Source organism: Patella vulgata, chromosome 3 (genome assembly GCF_932274485.2).
Source record: "Patella vulgata chromosome 3, xgPatVulg1.2, whole genome shotgun sequence".
In the NCBI taxonomy this organism is placed as follows: Eukaryota; Metazoa; Mollusca; class Gastropoda; family Patellidae; genus Patella; species Patella vulgata.
Genome location: NC_065881.2, coordinates 71,847,415 through 71,871,624, shown reverse-complemented (window position 1 = coordinate 71,871,624; position 24,210 = coordinate 71,847,415). Strand labels below are relative to the sequence as shown.

At 34.8% G+C, this 24,210-nt stretch overlaps 1 protein-coding gene across 3 annotated transcripts in view; it reads right to left on the bottom strand.

Annotated features, from left to right (window-relative positions):
• Positions 1–24,210, bottom strand: part of LOC126814738 (uncharacterized) — a 107,066-nt gene that overhangs the window by 36,791 nt on the left and 46,065 nt on the right. The window contains exon 1 of one of the 3 annotated variants that reach the window (XM_050540110.1): positions 12,079–13,285. The exons of 1 other annotated variant lie outside the window; for it this stretch is intronic. In XM_050540110.1, the coding sequence (XP_050396067.1) occupies positions 12,079–12,160 (82 nt within the window). In that variant the 5' untranslated portion in view covers positions 12,161–13,285. Of the gene's footprint in view, positions 1–1,059; positions 1,212–12,078; positions 13,286–24,210 lie in introns of those variants that run through there. One more of the 3 variants, XM_050540113.2, reaches the window with a different exon arrangement.

The following is a 24,210-nucleotide window of genomic DNA, read 5'->3' as shown; positions in this document are numbered from 1 at the left end:
GGATCATCTGGTTTGTTGTCCCATTAACTTTCTAACTTGACATAAACACAGATAGCTACAAGTTTTAATAAAAATCAACAGAAACTTCGCCTGTAATTTTTGACAGAGCCAGTGCATTCCAATTTCCATTTATCACTTTAGATCAAACTGTTCTGACCTAGATATGGAAATGATGAGATTGTGTGAGGTCAAAGTTAATGAGTATTGTGTTTTATTCACCTTGACGAACAAAATCTAACAAGTTAAATGCATGATTTATGTGTTAACATTATAATAGCATACGGAAAGTATATCAATCATTCACTGCAACACTTGAAATCAAACATAAAATAAACTCAAAATTAATTGTTCTCTATAATGAATAATAAAAACAGTTTTTTTTCTCTCTGATCAAAAATAGCTAAAACCATATTCAATTCATTATAACTGTTTATTGTGTACATTGATTCTAATACTAAACTAAATATAATAAACACCATCATGGTCGTTTTATGTAGAAATATTGGTCTTAACTAAACATAAATCACCATTCATAAAGCAGAGTTTTGTGTTTGATATTGGATTTACACTCAACGTGAATTTGACAAAAAAATGAAAATCGATAGAGAATAAAGAATCAAGCAGCAAACCATAAATTCAGCACTATAGTTACAATTTTATCACCAGTTCATTTCAAAATGCTATAATTCTTTACCTCCATTAGTTTGCTTGGAATTATTAATTGCATCAAATAATCAAATCAACCCATGCCGAACGCAAAAGATAAAGTGTTTCCTTATTTAATTAGACAAAATAAAATGATAACAATAATCCATTAAGCAGTAAACCACTATTGTATTACTTTGAAACGGTCACAGTAAACTTCACGCTAAATTGGAAATCAAAGGGTATAACACGCACAGTTGAAAGTCACCAAGGAAATCTTTAACTCGATCAGAATAATCATTCTGGAAGATTTTTTTTATTTTATTTAATAGAACATTTATATAACTCGATATTGATGTGTGACCGACCATTCTATATGTTCAGACTGCAGGTTCATGCAGTACATTTTCTAACCTTTCACAGCAAAGTGATGTCTCTATCAAGTTATCCAGCTTCATATATTCCCATCTATTGATATCTATCGATCATGTATCGTGTAATTTATCGCACACATCCACACACACATAGTGATTATCATTATTCAAATAATCAACCCTCTGATGCTTCAAAACTTTCATCCAAATACTTTATTACTTTCTATCTTTTAAATAAAGTGCCATGGTTTTAATGTGTAATCAATAAATGTGTACTCTGTGTTACCAGACCAATGACGTGAATACACAAAATTAACTTTAATATAAACCAAAATATCTTTTTTATGCCTTTAATGGTGATCGCCATGTTAACAACCTCATTTATTTATTTCTCAATCATTCATATCAAATATTCAAAAGCTAATCTACATATGACTGGGCTCCCCTTGTTGGAATAAATCATATTTGAAATTTAAATGAAAGCAAATAATGTCTACTAAGTTACATGTTGTAACAACAATTTTCAGACCTGTAGAATACAACAAAGAATATGTTCTAGTCTTCAAGTCATACATATTAATATAAATATAAGTCAAGCTGAATAAATTACTTGAAATTATGTCTATGTGTAAGACTATATGTACAGAACACTGTGACCGGCTTATTCATGCATGGCATGTCATTACGTCTAGTAACAATGTCTTGTTTGCTTCTATATACATGGATTTTAAAATAAATTGAATTCATGCTATTTCCCTGTTCCTTGAGGAAATTATCTACTTGTACGGTCTTATCCATGCCAAATATACTGTCTGTACTACAGATCTTGATATTTCAACAATGAACGTCTACATTTTTTTGCAGCTATTAAGATGACATCTAGATTGATACAAATGATCGTTCTCCATACAGCATCATCTCCTCTTAAATTTAATCATCACTTTTCAAGTCTATATGCTGCCCTGTATAGTGAACATAATATATTTCTTCAAATTTAAATGAAAATCATCACAAGCAAAGGATTTCATAATGATACTACTAGAGCTGTTATAATACAAAACTAAACTGCATAAATGTTTCTATCTTTCTTCTCTTTAAAATAACTTAAGATATGGGAAGATGAGGTACAATTTTATTCAAAATGATAGGCTTGGTAGTCTAAATACAGAACTGATTGAAATTTAATCATCAAATACAGAAAGCCTTAAACTGTTTATTTTTTTTCTTGCTTAATTTCCACATCTTCACTTGCGTCATCTAGTGTGTTGTTTACGAACCAGATAACTAAATAATGCAAAGATAATGCAAAGATGAATAGAACCATGTTTTCATATTATTTTTCCTAGTTAGGTACCTTGACAGAACTTTAACACTATAATCTTCAGTCTTTCACTCCTTGTGGAATAAAAATATTATCAAGTTTAATTACGTATGAAGCAATAATGTTTTATTGTAAATAGCTTTATGTTGACCATCTGGACAACAAATCTGTATTTCTGAATTCTGAAAATCTGCAGACTTACATGTTACATGTACATGTATATTATTATAACACACAAAAGAAGTGATACGTGTATCCCAATGCATAATATATTTCTGAACTCTACAATCACATATACAAACAATATAGCTGACATTAAGATTATCAGCAATAATTTGAAAATATAGAAATTCAAAAGCAGTTTTGTTTTTTTTTTTAAATCATATCCGCAAGGAATGTCTATTTGTAACCATAAAACCAGAAATTGGGTTATCTTATGTCTATCAGGATTATCTATGTGTAATCCTGTATGTAATGTCATGTCATACGAGTACACCACGGCGGATAGGTGGTTGAGACGCTGGCTCGCTAGCCTGGAGGTCGGGTGTTCGATCCCTGCATTGGCCGAGAAAGTTCATCTGGATTTTCCGACGTGGTTTCCCCTTGTCAGTGGTGCAGAACGGAGGGCCTGACAAGGACAGCTGTCTAGTCCTTCGGATGAGACGAAAAACCGAGGTCCCGTGTATACATTAGAATGCACGTAAAAGATCCCTTGGCAGTTGGAATTCGATATAAGAGTAGGCGATAGTGCCGCTGCCCAGGCAAAATTTCCCGTCTTCATTAGCCCAGTATAGGAGCAGAACAGTAGGACGTTAAACCCCATTTCATTTCATTTCATTTCATTTGAGTATACAGTGACCACAGAACTGGCTTGTCTCTGTGGTTATTTTGTATTATGTGATTTTCATTGAACAAGACTTATTGTATGTACCTGTGGTTTAACTGTGGTAAATGTAGGTGGGGATATATCTTTTCAATCGGACATGTAACCACAACCACAAACCTTTTTTTACATAGCTACTACTTCAATACATTGTGGTTTTAGTTTAACATTAGAACTGAAATGAAATGGGGTTTAGCATCCTACTTTTCTGCACCAATCAGGCTTATCAGTGTGCTATGAGGGAAATTTTGCGCTGACACGATAGGTTGCCAGGCAACGAAACATACGCCCACAGGAGCTAAGTCATCCGGCCATTCAACAAGAGATGTCGCAATTTTATTTTTGTTTGTCGGTAATGAAACATTTATACAACTCAAAGATTAAACTCATTAAGTAATTATCAGACAATCATTAGAATTTGTTTGGTTTCTAATTCTGCCCCATGCTAATGTTTAGTATACAAAAAATTTAATACCATGGATTTAGCTGTTCAAGTTATCAAAAATCATTGAAAATCAATATACTTGTTCATCTCAAGACCTTAAACTCTGTGTTGTATCAATCTAAAATCAATTGAATGATCACTTTGGCCTGTAGACCACCTGCAATAAGATTTTCAAGGTATTCAAGGACCATAACTCTGGCAGTAATTATAGGAAATCCTTGAAAACATATAGGTGTTGTCGTGTCATGACCATAAACACTGTGTATAAATTTAAACTCAACTCGCATGATCACTTTGATCTCTACAGCATCCACAAAATTTTTCAAAGTGATCAATGGCCATACCTCTGGCAGTAAGTATCAGTAATGGTTAAAAATCAATAGGCTTTTTCATCTCACGACCTTAAATACTGTGTATAAATTCAAAGTCAATCGAATATTAACTTTAGCCTCTAGAGCATCCACAAGAAGTTATGGATGCCAGACTGACAGGCGGGGGGCAACGACAATATACGACCATATTTCAATGTGGGGGTATAAAAATTATTTATCAAACCAAATCTTTATATGATATCTCATTAAAAATATTGAATTCCAATCATCTTAGAATCCTATAAATCAAATATGGTTTAAAAAGAAGTTCAAATATCTAATTTTTGATAGAAAAAGGTCAAACTTTGCCAGTATGCTGAAGCGGATTATGAATAAACGCTTCAATTTATAGGTATTATTGCTATTGATTACTCTCATAGTTTCATCATACAACATTCTTTTTACATATTTCATCAAGATAATCGACATACTTTATTTTACATATTCATGCCATATTTGTGGCTAATAATTTTCACTTACAGTTACATCATACACATTAGATTTTAATATGATAATGTAAACATGTGGCATGGATCAGATAATCCTATCAAGTCATTTCTTTATAACCCAGATTAATAAAAGGTGGTGCCCAGATTACAGTTTAAAATAACCCAATGTCAGAGCACAATTTCATTATTCAATGCTGATTATGCTTAAACATACATTATGCAAGAGCTAAATCTGATTATTGCAAGTCTTTATTTAGGCTTCAGATGTCATAGAAATTATAAATTAGATTTTTATTTACACAACAAGCGCAAAATCAACTCTGTAGACCACGGATGGCTTGGATTCAGCTTGGATTTAAACAGGATTTCGTTGACTGATTTTATTTTAAATGGCGTCGTGAGCGGAGATTAACCATTACGTTGACGTCATACTCCCGGATCGAGGCTATTTGATAGAGCGTACGAAGCGAGGCCGCTGTTGAGCGATGCCTTAACAAATGATATTTAAACTATTTAAAGTGCAATAAACTAAACACAGATAATGACAAATTATACAATTCCTGGTGACCGTGTGATGACTAATACAGACGGACAGGTCTTCTGTCTTAACCCTTTCACTGCGTATACCCGGTAGTACCGGGTATTATAAAATGTCGGTAAAATGCCCGTACCCGGTATTACCGTGTACTCAGTAAAGCCCTCGCTAAAATTAGTACCGTAACTGCAAGTGCCATCTATTGTATTTTCTATACACTAGAACATATTTCCACGTGTTTCAAAGCGGCAAACCGTAAAATGGCGGAGTGCATAGTGACAACGTAGACGATGCACTCTCGACGAAGTCGTGAATGACGTCTTGCTGACCAACACGTGGACAATTTCGAGGCGGGTGATACACATAATTCGTTTCCAGTTACTTGATAATGATAGTAGTCAGGACAGTGATTGGTATTATGAAGTGTGTGATTTGTTGCGCGACGTTCCGCCCATGGCTAGCTATGTCTCCCGTGCATGATGAACAAGCCCAATGTGAACACGATAGCCCTGTGTCTGCAGTAGATTCTGACAATTATTCTGATGCTGATAATAATGCTGGCCTGCTGGATCGTAAAAGACGTAGGTAATTCCTGATTCCCGAACGTGTAGATCTATTGACTGACTATATTGATAATGATATAGGACTTGGGGATGAAAGTGAAAGTGAAAGTAAAAACAAGGTATTGCAATCCGCACGTGGTCATGGCATCGGGAGACGTGATGCGCATGTTCGCGGCGCCATTGCTCATGGCTGCTATTGATATTTTTGTTCATTTTATATATCTTTATCAAAATCCAGTGAAAAAAACAATATCTTTTAAGTATTTCATGGAGAAAAATTCGTTTTTGTGTTAGCTTTAGTGAGAAATGAGCAATCCAAAATGGCCGCCATGACGTCACGTGACTACATTATTAGGCAAATTTCCAAAATTCTAACTTTTCCTCTTAGCCCAACCTCATGCCCATCCCAACAGACAAAAAGATTTTTCATAAAAGCTTCCATAAGTACTGCTTGGCATTCAGTTCCAACCTCCCTTTTTTCCTCAAAAAAGGGTCTAGCACAGGCAGTGGATTTACGTCTAGCATTGAAAGGGTTAATGATATCAATAAAAATATTTTTATTTCCCCAATAGGCACAACGCCACTGGTGTATACCTATAGATTTATCATAATTGTATTATAATATTATGTCCTATATTCAATTGATTTAATGTATGCCCAAAATACAAGTAAGAATGAAAATTTACCCTCTCACTCATTTTGTCCAATTGTTATAAATATCCAAAAAGGTAAAACACAAATTCGGATATGATGACAGCAGACAAAAGACAGCAGGGATTATGTAGGTGGAGTTAACGCCTGTCAATCAAGCGATCGGCCATACTAAGAATCGGTGAAGATGAAATTCAATCCCATTTCTAGTCAAAAATTACACTGGTGATACCTATGTTCAGAATAAAGTAATTTGACTGAAATTTTCAATATATTCTTCTTTCATCATCTATTTTTGAACTGTTATAGCAAGAATGGCTAACTCCTTATAAACATCTCCCATAATGTATCTTTATACATTATGTAAGATTTTGATAAAAAAGCTGGCCATTCTTGCTATAACCGCTCAAAAACAGATAATGTAAAATGAAAATATTGAAAATTTCATTCAAATTACTTCCTTCTGAGCCAAGTTATCACTGTTTGTAGTTTTGACAAGATGTGTATTGTGGTACCCAGGGCACTGGTATATTTGAGACATACCCTCGCTTTCCCATTTTTAAATTAATTTTTTAAATAGTGAACCATTCTAATCTAGTTAAAATCTCGAGTATCCGATTCCATTGAGAGTTGATTATGGTCTAGTTTTGTTAATTGATGTCTAATTAATAGTTTATATAACATTTCAGGCCTAATGAAAGACTTGCAATAGGCAGATTTAGCTCTTGCACAATGTATGTTTAACTTCTACGTCACTGCCTGCACAGTAATGTAATTTTATGCACACTTCATGATGACACAACTTTTACACACAAACCCGTCAACCAGATATTGTCTCTACAACAAATATTCGTAAAACCTCACGTTTGATCTTAATGTCAAAAACATTTTTCATTAACAATGTAAACTGAATTAGGTAGAATCATCTGGTCAAAAAGGGATAAAAACAGTAATCAATATGTGATCAGTGTATGTATTTAAATATCAATTCGCCAGTGGTTAGATACTAAATATGATTGATATCAAGACAGACTGTCAGTATAAAGTTGATCTGACCTTCAGATGTCTGATTTATAAACTAATAGCTCTAGGTATAAAGTTCCCAGACCTTATCAAATTCTACACAATATGTAATTGGCAATAACAATTTACAAAACAGTGTGGTGCTTTGTAGTAAGAATGATAATGTATTTGGAACCAAATCCTTTGTCATTACAATCAAAATGGAGGGGACCACTAATACTTTCTATGCAAACCTAGAAATAGGTATCTGTCATAGACATTGTTTAGGGTTTGTCAGGCACAGTTCCTCTGGTGTCTGTCGTCCTGACCCGCACGGATTTGTCTTTTTACAGCATTTTTATTGATATTTTTGATACATGTCCTGGAATGTCCGGCATAAAGTTGAAAATGTCATGAACTTGTTCATGTTCATGGCCTTTACTCATAGCAGTTAGACACTTAAAATTATTATTAAGCTATATACGTTTAGATGCTTATTTTTAAACCAGTTCAAAATAGCAAGGGTTTTTAAGACAGGATAGTGTTGCAATCAGTTTAACTATTCTGACCTCCATGGGTAACTTCACATTCTTTATTCGGTTCTCCAAAGCTTTCAATAACACTGGCACTGCCTGACCCCTACATTTTCCTAGGAATGTAATTTACTGCGTACTGCACATGCTCAAAGCAAGCTGGAGCCGTTTTTATTTTTTTAAGCCAACACGTTCAGACGGCCAAGATGAACCAGTTTAAAATAAAAAGCCTTCTCGAAGACAGGTTGCGAGCTGGGTTTTTTAAACTGGTTTATTTGCCCCACATTTGCGTTCAGATAACAAAGTTAAACTGGTTTAACAATCCCCGTTTTTTTTTTTAAACAAGTTCTACTTTAAGCGTCTGAACGGGCTACCAGTTTAAGAACCTCTGTTTGCTGGCTTTTTTTCCTAAACTAGGTACAGGCTTACACATTTCATTATTTTTGTTTGGAAATTTGCAGTTTCATTTACGTAATGTACTGTTAACGTCTGTGGCTGTCAAAACAGTTAAGCTGGTTTTGATTATAGTCCAGAGTTTTTAACTTAGCCACCTGAACTGCATCTAAGAATTTGTTTTGTTTTCTAATATTCAAACGTCACAATGGTTAATGTCAAGGATTTTAAAAAAATCTAAATGATCAAAATAAACAAAACCCAGCAACGAAACATTATCTGCGGTTTAATCAGACTGAACCTTTGTCTTAAAGAGTATCAAATTAATTCTGTCATGTTATAAGATATTGTTTGAGAAGATATAGTCAGACATCTGGGTTCAAGAAATCCATTGTGAATATTGTGATACACAAGATTAAACAGGCATTGTTCAATAGCTAAATATGCCCATTGCCAGCCTTTCTTTAGACCTTCAATGTTATATAAACTATTAATTAGACATTTATTAACATGACAAGACCATAATCAACTCTCCATGTCATCGGAAGGGTCCAATTTTAAGTAGATTAGAACAGTTCGGCCATTTAATGATTTTTAAAAATTGTGAAGCGAGGCTAAGGCTCGAACAATCAGTACAGTGGTTAAAATCAGTGCATACATCTTGTCAAACCTTCAAGGGCTAATATTTTGGTCCAGAATAAAGTAATTTTAATGAAATTTTCAATATATTCATTTAGCATTATCTATTTTTGAACTATTATACCAAAGAGGCCAGCTCTTTGTCTAAATCGTACATAATGCTTCTTTAAGAGTTTAAGTAAGAAATAATGTACATTTGCAATCGGGAAAAAACATCACATTTTATTTCAATATCAATTTCACAAAAATATCACATTTCTAATCATCTTATTGGTAGTTTTGCTTTGCTATACTTATATGTATTTACAGATAAATTTAAAGTAGCGAAATTTTTATTTAACAGGGTTACTTAGCACAAACGAAAAAAAACAAAGCTGTTGCAACTCTAGTGTATGGATGATTGTAAAGATAGACTTTAATCTTGCAATTCCTCTTTGTAACAACATCAATCACAATGATAACATGATAAAATGATGTTTTTGTCATCATGTAAATGCACTAGGGCTGGCAAAAAATATTGATATTGCCGATAATCGTCAGTATAGCGTTTTGAAGATCGATAATCGATACGGATTTAAAATATCAATAATCGCGCAATTATAGGTTGTCATTTGTGAGTACAAATCCATAAAAGATAATCCTTATCACAGTATTCTTTGCAACGCGTGATTGGGCCTAGCTCGGTAACTGTAATTAAACAGAAAAGTCATTCAACACACACGTTTTGTTTTTCACGAAAAATGTTAGTGCCATGTCGGCCACTTATGATGAGAGTAAATAATTCCTAATGACGCGACATACTGTGGAATATTGAAATTATATAGATCTCAGTGACCAAGAGTCAAAACATGAATTAAGCCACTACAGAAGGCGTTCTGAGCGCATGAGAAGTCACTACGATGGGTATCTGAGCCATCCATTGAAGGTTTGGATGTCATTCCACTACTAACCTGAGACAGGCTGATCATTTCCAAAAGACTTGGTGTATTAGAGATCGGAAAAGGCCTGGACAACACCAACATATTATTACCTGGCAATGTCTGAAGGATCGCATTTGTTGCTGACTAAGCTCTGCCAGACTGCGTGCCAGACAGCCTTACATTGTGCGTGCCAGACAGCCGTACATTGTGCGTGCCAGACAGCTGAGACACACTTACATTGGCCCAATTCTGACTCAACGCTATTACTGAATTATGATTTTTCTCACTGCAAAGTAAAGTTGTTATATGGCAATCGTGTGCTGTTGTTGATATGTCTGTAAATCTTCATCCTACAATCATGCTAAAATTCCCAATTCACCGGCATAATGTCGCGCCAGCACCTCCAGCCAAATCAGTAGTGCGGTTTCATTGAGTATATCTAAAAGTTTATTTAACCTTTGTGAACAAAGTAGAATTTGTCAAATTAAAATGTCATAACTTATAGCTTTAGGGCCATTTTCAAAAATTAGAATTCAAGCCAAATTTTTGGAGTGGATCTTACATGTATATCATTTTGCAAGCAGAGCTAATAATTTCATGTGGATAGCTAAGGATGAATAATTTGAATGTACCTAACAATCTATGCCATGCAAGTTGATAAGCGCCACCCAAACTCACAGAGACAAATGAAACAGCCTAATCAGCACCACCCAAACCCACAGGGACAAATGAAACAGCCTAATCTGCATCACCCAAACCAATAGAGACAAATGAAACAGCGTAATCTGCACCTCCCAAACCAATAGCAACAAATGAAACCCTTCAATCTTCACCACCCAAACCAATAGCAACAAATGAAACCCTTTAATCTGCACCTCCCAAACCAATAGCAACAAAAGAAACCCTTTAATCTTCACCACCCAAACCAATAGAGACAAATAAGATGGCCTAATCAGTAAATCATCCCAATACAACTTTTCTTTTACAAAAATAAATGTTATTATAATGCTAAAGCAGACATTACTTTTCTTTTCCCTTCCCCTCTAAAAAAAATGTTTATATAATTTCCTTTCTGGTTTATTTTAAACTGTAAACCCATAAACAATTACAAAATGTGCACACAAAAACTCACTAGGTTCAATGAACTTATGCAAACAGTTTGTTTAGATTCCGATATCACCATTCTTCATATTAATATTTTTGGGTGAATTCCAGGACTTCATGTCATATAAAGGACAAGGTTTATTTGTATGAAGGGGATTTTGTTGGGTTTTTTTGGTGCTCAAATTAAACTTTTGCAATTTAACATCCACATGACCCAGAAAATCTTAATGATCACGTCACCAGACTTTCCTTTTAAAGATGCTGCAAGTTAATTAACAATTACGAAGTGCTTTCAATGAAATTTGATATATTATATGTTGCATTAAATCCACAGACAGCATTTCACATTAAGTCTGTGAAGACAAAAAGTCTCAACTTTACAGGGAATTGAGAGGGGAGGGGTCAACTATGTAGGGTTGAATAAAAATTCTACTCAACAGTTGAATACAGGAATATTATTTTTTTATCAAAGTAAGAATGTTAATGCATATGGGGACCGACTGCCATCGAATGCAAAAGAATAACTACTTGGTAATAGAAAAATGTTAAAGATAATGAAATCTAAAACTAAAATTGTGTTGTGATTTTACAGATTGAAGGTTTATGCAATTACCGGTAATGTAAATATAATTGTATACAGATAGTTCCAGATCAATAGCCATTCTCTCACACACAAAACGTTCAACAAAGAAGCAGGATACCGTTGCACTGTCAATGAAAATATGTGTTTTTGATCTACCCTGCTCTTTCACTCCTTTTAGTACATGTATATTTAATCACCTGGCATACATGTTTTTCTTGCGCCCCAGTGATTACAGTAGTGGTTGCGAGTCTTGTCAGGACTTGCACCAACAGAAAAGTATCCAATGTTGTATTTTCGGTTCTCTGATTGTTCAATAGATGTTGTCCTAAATAGAACAAGACAAATCCAACTGTTTCCGAATGGGAAATACATCTTGAATGAATATTGACACACTACATGTACCAGCTACAAAATTATTAGAAATAAGACATGCATACCCGTCGACAGCCAACACCTAAAAAAATTTACTTGTATTTTAATCCTGTCTCCTTTGTCTTAATCAAACCAACCATAATAAACACAAGGGACAATCCCCAACAGGTTTAAATTTTTGCAATGGGTGACCTTGACCCTGCTGCAAAAATTTGACCTTTAAACCTGTATTCAACAACAACCCCTACAGCCATAGAATAAAAAATATTGCAACAACAATGATTGAATAACTTACCTTTTAAAGGTAGTATCATAGATGTTAAAGTTAAAACAAAACAACAATTAAAAGTTGTCACCAGAAGTTGAATTAATTTCATTCCTTTTCTCTACTATCATGTCTCGTAACAGGGTGAAATTTATTACAGCTACAGATACACAATAATATAGTTTTCTCTTTAAATCTCCTAAACACTCAGACACATTCACTTTTCTTACTGGTGGCTATTATCTCTCGCTGCTGGCCATCATTCTTCAGACATTTATAATACACATGAAAGTTGAAGACATCTTTTCTTCTCCCGGAGACAACTCAGACGGGGAAAAAAACTTCTATAATTATTTTGCTTGCAATAATTTAAAACCATCTACCACGAAAAGACGCAGTTGTTTTTGTGATTTTGACACGCACAATTTTTATTTTCTTTGAATTTTCTTCACCATTAGGTTAGGGTGACCAATGTGAATAACATGGACACATCAATCTGATTACATAAATTCAGTGTAAAAGTACAAAAACTTGTTGGCTCCTCTATAACAATTCAATAATAAAGACAATAGATGATGGCAATGATGAATCAGACTTTTCCTAATAAGCAAGATTTGTACCAAAACTTTTCTTCTGTTGACAGAATGAATAAAGGATCTAGAAACTAAAATATTACTTTAAAACTGAGGTGGATTCACAAAGATATTCTTCAAATTTAACTTCACTCGTCAATAGCCAGCTTTTTTAATAATACAGTTTATGGAAAGTTCACATTTCATTCATCGAGGACTGTCTGTCTGTCTGACTGTCTATGTGTAGCAAAACTGAATTGAATCCAAAGTTTGGTATGAGAAATCTAACCTTAGTGTATTGTGTTATAGAATTGAACTACATCTGTATGGTGTTAATCTAAACAATTACTTTTAAAACAATTTTATATCATCATAGTTACACTACACTTTCAAGTCACAATGACCAGATTTATATATTGCTTTCACACATGTTACATCCAGCCATCTAACAGAAATTGCAAGAAAATCCAAATATTTCGGAAGTTCGGAGCAGGAGTATGTCTTATTTCTAACTAGTCGTAAACTTCTATCATTGTTATTATATGCATCTATATTAATTATGCCCCCATGCATCTGCAGTTGTTATTACTTACATGTATCAGTGGATTTGATAAATGCGTAATAACGATAAATTAGAGTTTCAAGTGGCCTGAGTTGGACTGTATTCAGTGTATAGTATTTTCGCACTCCGTAAAATACCAAACAAACCAAGTTCACGGTAAAACACACAAGTTAACTTCAACTCACAAATCTTTTAAGTCTATTTCACTGGATCTGTTGGCCTACAACTGCAACAACTAAAATATTCGTCTGAGGGTGTTGAAAACAGTACTCATGTGTTGAAAACTAGACTATTTTCTTGATAATACATTGGTAATCTGGTGAAAGAAGAGTGGAGAGAACAGAGCTAGCTGGAAATACACTGGATCTAATACAACGCCTACCTTACTCAATGTAAACGGTTGGTCAAGTAACTGCACCAGGCAAAAATCATTACATTACATACACACACGGTCTAGACTAGTGTTGAGAGAACAACGTGACCTGGTGAATGAGTAGGCCGAGTGTGTGTGTGTGTGTGTTATAGTAGAGAAGGCTACATACATATACATACAATCAGAATACACAAACTTTATTACAAAATGAATAGGCTTAAACCACTATGATTTCTTCAACACTACATTTTGAGACTATGACACTTTTTGTATGGCTGTGTTTAAAAGGTGGGGAAGATTTTTCAGAAGACCTGTGATAACTGTTGCTTACTTTATGTACATTGTCAATAACTGTATCGCACTAGGTTTCACTACAACATACATGTATTGGACTAACTTGCATAAATTTGACCACATACAATACCACATGCCCCAAGTTCTGCATATGATCAACATAACCTATTATGATCTTCAACTGGGGATTAGCCGACCTTAAGTCACAAATCATAATTTAATGGATGAAACTGACATAATCTAAAATGAGTTTTACATCCCACTTTTCTGTACCAAGCTAATGTAGAGGTGGAAAATGCCATGTAGTGTGAGAGAAATTTTGCCCAGACAGCAGCGCAACGGCCTACTCTTTATTTCTAATTACAACTGTCAAGAATTATTTTACGTTAACAACAACGTTCTTGGCCAGCACTGGGATTGAAGCCAGGACCTCCTGGTTGGTGAACCAGCGCCTTACTCGGTGAATAATTGTGGCATGGGATTTTGTTTTGCCATTGACACCACTTTGTACACAGGACCACTGTTTTTGATCGGACACACTGTTCTTGTCAGCCCTGAAAGTACCACCCTTCTAAATTAAAGCCAGACATGGAAAATCCAAGTGGGCTTCTGTCAACACCCACACCTGGGACATTTGTCTAGCATCCCAACCACCAATGTTCACAGGATTCACAAAGTGATCATGGGCTGAAATTCAATATACTTCTTTGGTCTCACCAATGTTAACATACATAAAGCTTAAAAAGATTGAATGATTAATCTAGTCTGTCAGGTGTTCACAAGAAAAGACAAATATAGCCTCTATTTTTAATTACTTGTAGATTAAGGGCAGTGGAGCATAACAGGGGTTAAGGTAACTTAACTCTTTTTTCCTTCCAGTAATTTCTTTTCAATATAAGTTTTTACTGGTTGGCTTTGACTAGCATATCGAAATACCATTACACATATTTTAATACATGTATATTAATTTTTATAGTGTTTGAAGGACAACTCAGGCATTTGTTTCAACAAGGTACATGTAATATATAATTATACATATTTGCAGTGTTCATTTCAGATCCTTATCCAAACCGACTGTGATATACTGTGAGATGGTATACAGGGGTATACATGCCACAGTTCAATTCATGATACAGATTTCTTTAACCATCCATTTTCTTACGATACTCAACTATCAAGCAGAGTTATGTCCCCCTGTTGTTCAAGTGACAAGGAGGAAAAATGGCTTCCAGCAATGAAACATTCACCGCCAGCGAACCACAAATCACAGATATGGGAACATTTTGGATTGAAGTGCCAGATTAAATATCATGTACTTGTTTTTATTTTTTAAGCAAATTTGGGAAGAAAAAATACTGTGATACATATCGTATTGTGAGGTCCATACCCCTATACGTATCGTGAGGTTAGTGTATTGTTGCAGCTCTACTAGTAGTTCACTCCAATCCAATGAACAACTTGGAACTATACTAACAATTTATAATAACCTTTTCAATTTGAAGTGAAGTTATGTAACTTATCATGCCCCTCCTCCTTTTAGGTCATTAAAAACCATATTTATAACATGTAATTATTGATGACCAAAAAAGAGGAGGAGTATGCCTATAAGTTCCATAAGATATGTCACATTTTAAGTCCTTGTGATGGAGCAAAGAGATGGCAATGGGCAATTGACGTATATATTCTAGAAAATATATACCCCGATACGTATCGTGAGGTTAGTGTATTGTTGCAGCTCTACTAGTAGTTCACTCCAATCCAATGAACAACTTTGAACTATACTAAAAATTTATAATAACCTTTTCAATTTGAAGTGAAGTTATGTAACTTATCATGCCCCTCCTCCTTTTAGGTCATTAAAAACCATATTTATAACATGTAATTATTGATGACCAAAAAAGAGGAGGAGTATGCCTATAAGTTTCATAAGATATGTCACATTTTAAGTCCTTGTGATGGAGCAAAGAGATGGCAATGGGCAATTGACATATATATTCTAGAAAATCAATTGTACATGTATATCTATTGAATATTTTGCGTTGTTTTATTTTTCATTTTAAATTCAACAGGGCAGACATGTATTGTATGATGAAAAATAAATATGATTTACCATTTAGAACCAACGTCTGATATTCCGGTCACTTTTGTTTTATTAATTCATATTATATGAAGGGCATTTAGTAGTGTAGGAAAGAAAAGATAAAACAGATGAAACTCATGGCCTGCACAGATGACAGGCCTGTTATCTGCATCATAATGCCCGAAATCCCAAACCCACAAAATCTTTCAAACTTCAGATCATTTTTGAAAGCAAATCAATTTTACATTACTGAATAACCTACACTTGACCAGTCCACACAGTCAGCAACCCATCTGAATGTGCCCAAGTGTCCATGCAGATAAAATTCGTAAAAGCCAAAAAACTTACAAGGTTTATGGATTTTATACTGTACAATTAAAAGATAAACTTTGGAAAGGGGTACAAGGATAAATGTTATTATTCATAGAAATTATGTATAGAAATTTATTAATTTTGGCCAGTGATCAGACACACAAACACGTTGATCATGTAAGACTGCTCTCTTGAATTGATTGAAACAAAGTAGAATAATAGATTTATGATTAGAACCTACTACATCACCTTACATTATCATACCGTCTGCCCATATTGATTTCTCTACTAACAGTAGAATCCGAAAAGTGAGAAAGCTTTCTCATCTTCGGGTCAAAGAAACTTTTTTTGTAGTGCTTATTTATGTGTGTGCGTCTGTCAGTCTGGGTATTAGAATACAGACATTTAACAATGAAGTGACCAGACAATTAATTTCCACAGAAGAAATTACATTCCCAGTTACATTTCACTGAAATTCCTTTCATTACCTGACATTGTAAATAGTCTTAAAATAATTATATGTCTAGCACATTTTCAGAATGATGGCTCACAATCACAGTATCTAATACGATTATAGAAAAGGGAAACAAATTGAAGTATATGAAATTGTTTCTTCTAATCAGTTATTTTTTAGTATTTGCAAAATATCTTAACATCAATCAATGAACCATAGTATTAGTACACACAGTATTTACAGTGTTCATCCTTCTAAATAATCCAGAAAAACAATTTTTGCCCTATTACTTTTTAGGGCGAAGTCATCTATGGGTTAGGCGACTATTTCGCCCACATCGCCCGCTAGTTCAAGCCATGAGCTACATGTTGTATCGTTAATATACAGAACATTCCATATGTTATTATAATGTTCTCAAAGGAGAAATCACAATTTTCTGTGTCTCTGTGAAGAAAAGTTCTTAGGTATACAAATCCAATGCCTAAATGTGAAGAAATTGTATATTTACATTGTCTCACAAAGTTTCAGCTTAAAATAGTGAGGGATTTAGAAGTAATGACCAAAACAGTTCAAAATATAAGTAGACTCATAAATTTTACTATTCATTACTATCTGTAAAATTTGCTAGACAGTTTCTAAAAGCCTACAAAGTCTACAAATTCTATTACTGATTGGGGGGAAAAAAAGAAAGCATGCCTGAGTTTTAGATGATCGCTAGACAAGAAACTTGTCTCACAAATCTCCAATGGACAACTTGTATTTCTTTCAAAGTATATTACAGAGGTTCAGATAGTTGCTTGGGACAAGAATAAAGGATTCTAACCAATAAGTAACCAATTTTTTCACCTCAAAAATAACTGGAATTTTTCCTTTAATTAGATTTTCGTGTCTCTTTAAACTGAATGAGTAGGTGGAGTCCCATCTATTTTCATATACTAGGTACATATATCTATCTGTAATATTAGATTCAGTAGATGTAATTTAGATAATTTAATTATGCACATGCATGTGTCCATTATCATATGATTTTAAGTAGCCCCACCTAGTTATATCATTATTTACATGAATCGGATTACAATCTAGGTTTTATAATGCAAACAGACCCAGTTATGTCTTTCTCCTCATTTGAATATTTTACTTCTAAAAAAAAAAGGAACATTTATTTAGGTTAAAGAGACAAGATAATATTCTAGATTTAATGGCTTTAACTTCCATTCATTGTCAGGTTTCAGAATATATTTTTATTTAGAAAATGCTGTTCCTGAAAGAGATTGCAGAACAAAGGCATATATCTGGTCTCACCTCCAGTTGTATAATAGAAAATTGGGATTTAATGTCCACTAGACACAAACCACGTCATTTCAAATTTCAATAACCCACTTGGTCTTTAACAATGGGAGGAAACATGAGAAAACACCAAAACTAGGCAGGTGACCCTTACACTCATAGGATCGCAACCATGCCACGTTACTAATGACAGACCTTCTGATCTAAAGCACACACTTTAAACCACTGACCATACATGTATGTAAACTCAATATCAAACATAACTGATTTCAATATGTAAACTCGCTTCTTTCTGTACCAGGGTTTAGCACAACAGGCACTGTCACAGGGTGAGGAGCATGGAGAGAGAGAGAGAAATGGAGTTTAACGTCCACTGGACACAAACTATGTCATTTCGGGACTAACATATGGTTTAATTTTATTTCCATAATTCGCTTGCGCGTGGGGGTCTTTAGCTGTGGGAGGAAACCGGAGGGCCCGGAGAAAACCCATGAGGTTGGACAGACGACCCTACTCCTTGTCATGTACAACCGGGGAATCTAAACCATGCCAGTTAACTCAATGACAGACTTTATGATACAGCGTGCACATGCTAACCATTCAGCCATCCACCAATAAATTTTTATAATTGACAGCCAGAAACGCAGTTTACGAGCATTTCAGAAGAAGAAACTTACTCATCGAATTAACAGAAAGACATTGAAACTCAAAATCAGTCACGAATCCACGACAACTGGGCGAACCTGTCGAAAATATCAAAGGTTCTATTCATAACTCATTTCTAATTTCGATACATAGCCTCACTTCAATGTGAAATCTGAGCATAACAATAGTTCATAAGTTTTAATAGGATTAAATGAGACAGTAAAACTCTGTCTGTACATGTTGTAATGATCAAAATTGAAATAATTTGTAAAGTAAATTAGACAGATCGGACAATCATAATCTACCGGTAGTTCAAAAGACTTTTAATCTAGGAAAGGACTTCCGTAGTACAGCGAACTCGATTACAGCCGACTTCAGATCAAAGAATCAAAGTAAAACTGACAGATGAAATCAGCATCCTATATTTTTTGTTCTCATGAATACTAAAATCAAAGTCACAAAATTACTGTCTGATGCACAGTATTTTACAGATGGATTTGGCCATCTTTTATGCATTCAGTTTAATAACAGCACTAATTTGTAATATACTATTCAAAAAAAGTAGGGGATATTTGATTTTGGGGGCATAATACTAAAATATGCAAATGACTACGAAAAAAGTCACTATAGAACCTAACAGAAGAAACATTTCCAGTTACATGTGACGCCCAAACGCACCAATAGCTACCGCATGGAATGCAGGTGATGCTTGGGATCATCATGGGGGTCCAACCCAAGATTTGCACGACTCTGACTTTGAATGTTACAGTCCTTGTGGCATTGAATTCCAGGGTGGAAACATCAGTTTAATTGTTTTAGTGACCAGAAAACAAATTTTGATATGCGTCGGCTTACCCAAAATGAAAGGTTACGTGCCCTTGGCATGCTACAGATCGGCACAACACAGGCGGTTGTGGCGCGGACGATGAATGTTTCTCAGTCTGTCATAAGCAGGCTATGGTTCAGATACCGTGATACACAATCTGTACAGGACAGACCACGCTCAGGTCGACCAAGGGCGACAACTCAAGCCCAGGATCGATTTATCCGTACCTTGGCCTTGAGAAATCGTGTCATCACAGCAAATCAGATCAGCGCTCGTCTTCAAACAGACACTGGTGTGAGAGTGAGTGGCCAGACGATTCGGAATCGACTGCATAGGGGTCACCTTCGCGCCCGACGTCCTCGCGTGATCCCTTGTTTGAGAGATCATCACATTCAGGCAAGACGTCGTTGGTGTAGGGATCGTCAACACTGGGATAATCGACGCTGGAGCAATGTGATGTTTTCAGATGAGTCAAGGTTCACTGTTGATTTTTTGGACAGACGTAGGAGGGTGTGGCGTCGTCGAAACGAGCGCTTCCAAGACGTTAACGTCATCAGACATGATCGATTTGGGGGTGGTTCTGTTATGGTGTGGGGAGGCATCACTGTTGCTGGAAGAACGGCTTTACATGTTGTTGCAGGGCGTGTTACAGGCCAGTACTACCGGGACAACATCTTGGCAGTCCATGTTGTGCCGTTCGCACGACGTCATGGCCGCCGTTTCATCTTCCAGGATGACAACGCAAGATGTCACAGGGCCAGGATCGTTACAGGTTACCTCCAACAACAGAACATCACCACATTACCTTGGCCAGCACTGAGTCCCGACCTCTCCCCCATCGAGCATGTCTGGGACGTCAACAACGTCCTGCCAATGTCCAAGAGCTTGCTGCTGCGTTGCAACAGGAATGGGACAATCTGGACCAAAGTGACCTTAGACGTCTCATTAGGAGTATGCCACGTCGGATCAATGCTTGTTTGGCAAACAGAGGACTTGGTTGTGATGCTGTGGTAACTTTGCTTTTTGACCCCGGGTATCATTTTACCCTTATAATGGTCAGTCTGTGCCTTACTTAGTCTAACGATCTTTGGAATAAATCGATGAATGTGAACTTCATTTCATTTTGTCATTTGTTTCTTCGTCAGTTTCATTAGGTGACTTTAATAACACTTAAAAATCAAATATCCCCTACTTTTTTTGAATAGTATATTTGCATATTCATACAAGTTGCACATTTTGACTAGACCATGAAAAGTATAAACTGTGATTTATTTCCCCATCTGTTTATTAGATTTCCCGACATTTAAAATAAGCTATAATAGTTGTATTTTAACAGACGAATGACAATTTAAATTTCAATAATTCAATTGAATACTTATCTCCCAAATATTATTTGTTAACAGTTTGAAGCTGCTGGTCTTCAGTCACATTTTTTGGAGCAATATCTAATTTTTCACAGATAAATCCACACTAAACTGTACTCAAAATTCATTATTTACCAATTAACTAAGAAAACAAGACCATCAGACATTTCGCTCAGCAAGGATTCAATCAGATTAAAACGCGACCAAACACTAATACATGTAGGTGGCACTGGATTAATTATATCATCTGCTGAGGATACTGAATGTTAGGAAATTTTCAATGTACATGTATTATACTTTGAATATTATGGTGATACTGAGTTAGAGGTTTAGCTACTTTAATTTGCTATATGTATGTCCCAGCCACCTGGAAGAGAGAGAGAGAGAGAGAGATGGGGTTTAACGTCCACTCAAGACAAACTAGGTCATTTCGGGACTAACATATGGCTTAATCTTATTTCAATAATTCGCTTGCGCGTAGAGGTCTTTAGCAGTGGGAAGAAACCAGAGGACCCGGAGAAAACCCACAAGGTTGGACAGATGACCCTACTCCTTGTCACGTACAACTGGGGATATGAAACCACGCCAGTTGACTCAATGACAGGTCTTACGATATAGCGCCATGTGCTAACCATTCAGCCATCCAACTCCCCCCTCCCCCTCAGCTGGAAGAACTTAACCTTATTGACCAAAGCACACAGATATAATTCTGCATCAACATTTATATTTCAATGGAATTCTGGTAGACAATGTTTCTATATGAAGAGTCTGAATTCAGAATTATAATAATGAGCCATATTTAATATTGTGTGTGAGAGTGTAATAAGTTTGTAAATGAGAATAAGAATGGCAGACAAGAGATGATGAAGAAAGAGTAAATTATCTTTATCAAGTGTCTAGACAATGAATCAACAAGCTCTCCTATCTCTAGTCTATTTATGATTAAACTATATCCATCTTTCAACATAGCATCATTTTTATCAATTTATCTATCAATACCTACATGTACTACACCTTGTAACATGGAATTCTTCTTTCACACAAAATTAATATATAGCTTTCTTCTCATGTAAGTAATAGTAAATACAATGAAGTACATGTATTGGGAAACTGCCATATTAAAATGTGGTGACAGCAGGTACAAGCAAGGTAATAACTGTAGGCAATATGGTTCTTTTTTTAAAAAAAACAGAGCAATGTTCACTGACAACATAATAATACATCTATTTTTGATTGATGTTTTTCTTACATATTTCATTCTATTCATATTAAATAACTGTCTGTACAAATTGTCCTAATATTTTGTTGTTTATTTTGCTGGCCTTTTCTATTAATTGCACATATAAATACAAAGATAGGTTGCCTGGCAATGAAACATGTCCACAGCAGCTAAGACATCTAAGCAGTCCACCAGGGTTGTAGCATATACTTTCTTTTGTTGGCAATCAAAGCATTTACGACTGATTAATAGTAACAACCCAGTAATTATCAGAAATCATTAGAATTTGTTTGACTTTTAGTTCTTCTCAATGCTAACCTTAATTATACAAAGCATGTAATATGATGAATTTAGTTGTTGAAAATAAGCTTCTTTCTCTCATGAATATAAATACAATGTATAAAAGTTAAGGGGATGGTAACTATGGTCTCTAGAGCATACACAAGATTTTCCATAGTGATCAAGGGCCATAACTCTGGCAGTAATGAATGAAAATTGTTGAAAAACAATAGGCTTCTTCGTCATAATATTATGACCTTTAACACTGACTATCAATTTAAAGTCAATTGGATATTGACTATAGCCTTTTAAGCATCAACAAGATTTTTCAAAGTGATCAAGCACTTTATTCTCTACGGGAGTGAAGACAATCTACGACCACATTTCAATGTGGGTATATAAAAACATTCAAAGATACATACGTTAAAAATCATTAGGAACCTAGGGTGCTACATTTAGACCCAGTTTATCCAGAATGAATATACTAGCAAAGGGAAATAAAAAGATTCTTTAAATAAATAACAAAAGTGTGTTTATTAAAAATAACTTTGATGTTTGGCAGTAGATCTACTCGACAACATTTCATGATAACAATGGCACATCAAGATTAAACACAAAACACATTTCATCATAAATCGCTCTGAAACAAATCACATAGTCACGTTGATCACTTCACATATAATCGCATATCTTTAGTCAATTGAAATTTTTTAAATTGAAACTTTCTTTACCTCACAGAACAACAAATTACCACATACAGCTTTAAAGAGCACATCAAGTGAGAAAACAATATTGTATGTACGTATAGCCAGTGGTAGCCAGTGGTTACTATATACACCTTACGGCAAGTTCAGACCAATCTGATTAAAATTATTTGACATATTAACGTTTAAGTATGGGACACACGAAAACGTTATTTAATTTTTCAATTACAACCTTAATCTGGTTGATTGGCTAGTGACATCACAGGGACCACACATAGAATATACACTATTATGATCGTATCAACGTCTATACACACTGCCAGTTGACTAGTGTTTATTGACGGTTTAATTAACATACTGACTGACCTAATTATTATCTCATAATTATCTACATATGCAGCTATATATCAAAATTTAAAATTCCGCATTATCATAGAAACCTATGGCCAACTTCCGCGTATTTTGATGTCTGTTATTTGTGTATATGACATTTCATTATGTATTTTTTTTTTTCAACAATACCAATATAAAGACTGTACATGCATCCATTTTTGGGAGCAAGAGGGGCCCCGAGAAACAACTTATTTTATTTGTATTTGATAAAACATACTCTAGATAGGATTTAAAATTAAAATAAATTACAAATCAAATTATCCCGTAGTTAATTTTTTATTTAATTAGGGTATTAAGGAATTAGCCAGACGTTAATGAATACACCTCATAGTGTGTATAGGTAATTAAGGAATAACCATTCCTTATATGCACTGGGTCACTGTGACATCACTGGTGTCTGAGAAGATTAAGAGTGTTTCGATAATTGGCATAGTCGTTTTTACGGGAAGTCTACATTTGCGACTTTCAGGATGGCTCAATTAATATTATTCAGATGGGTGTAAACTTGAAGTGATGTGTATATAGTAACCACTGGCTATACGTACATATAATATTGTTTTCGCACTTGATGTGCTCTTTAATCTTCATATCAAAAATACAAAGTTATCCATGTACAGTGACTATTATAATCTGTCTGTACAAATGTTGACATACATTACATAACTTAGAAAAAAAATTAAAAGACACAATCTTCTTTATTTACTAATGTACTCAATCACTCATTTGGTCAGAATTGAATCATTTCAATGAGTCAACACTCGGCCTATAATTTTACCCACACACAAAATTAGTCTGCAT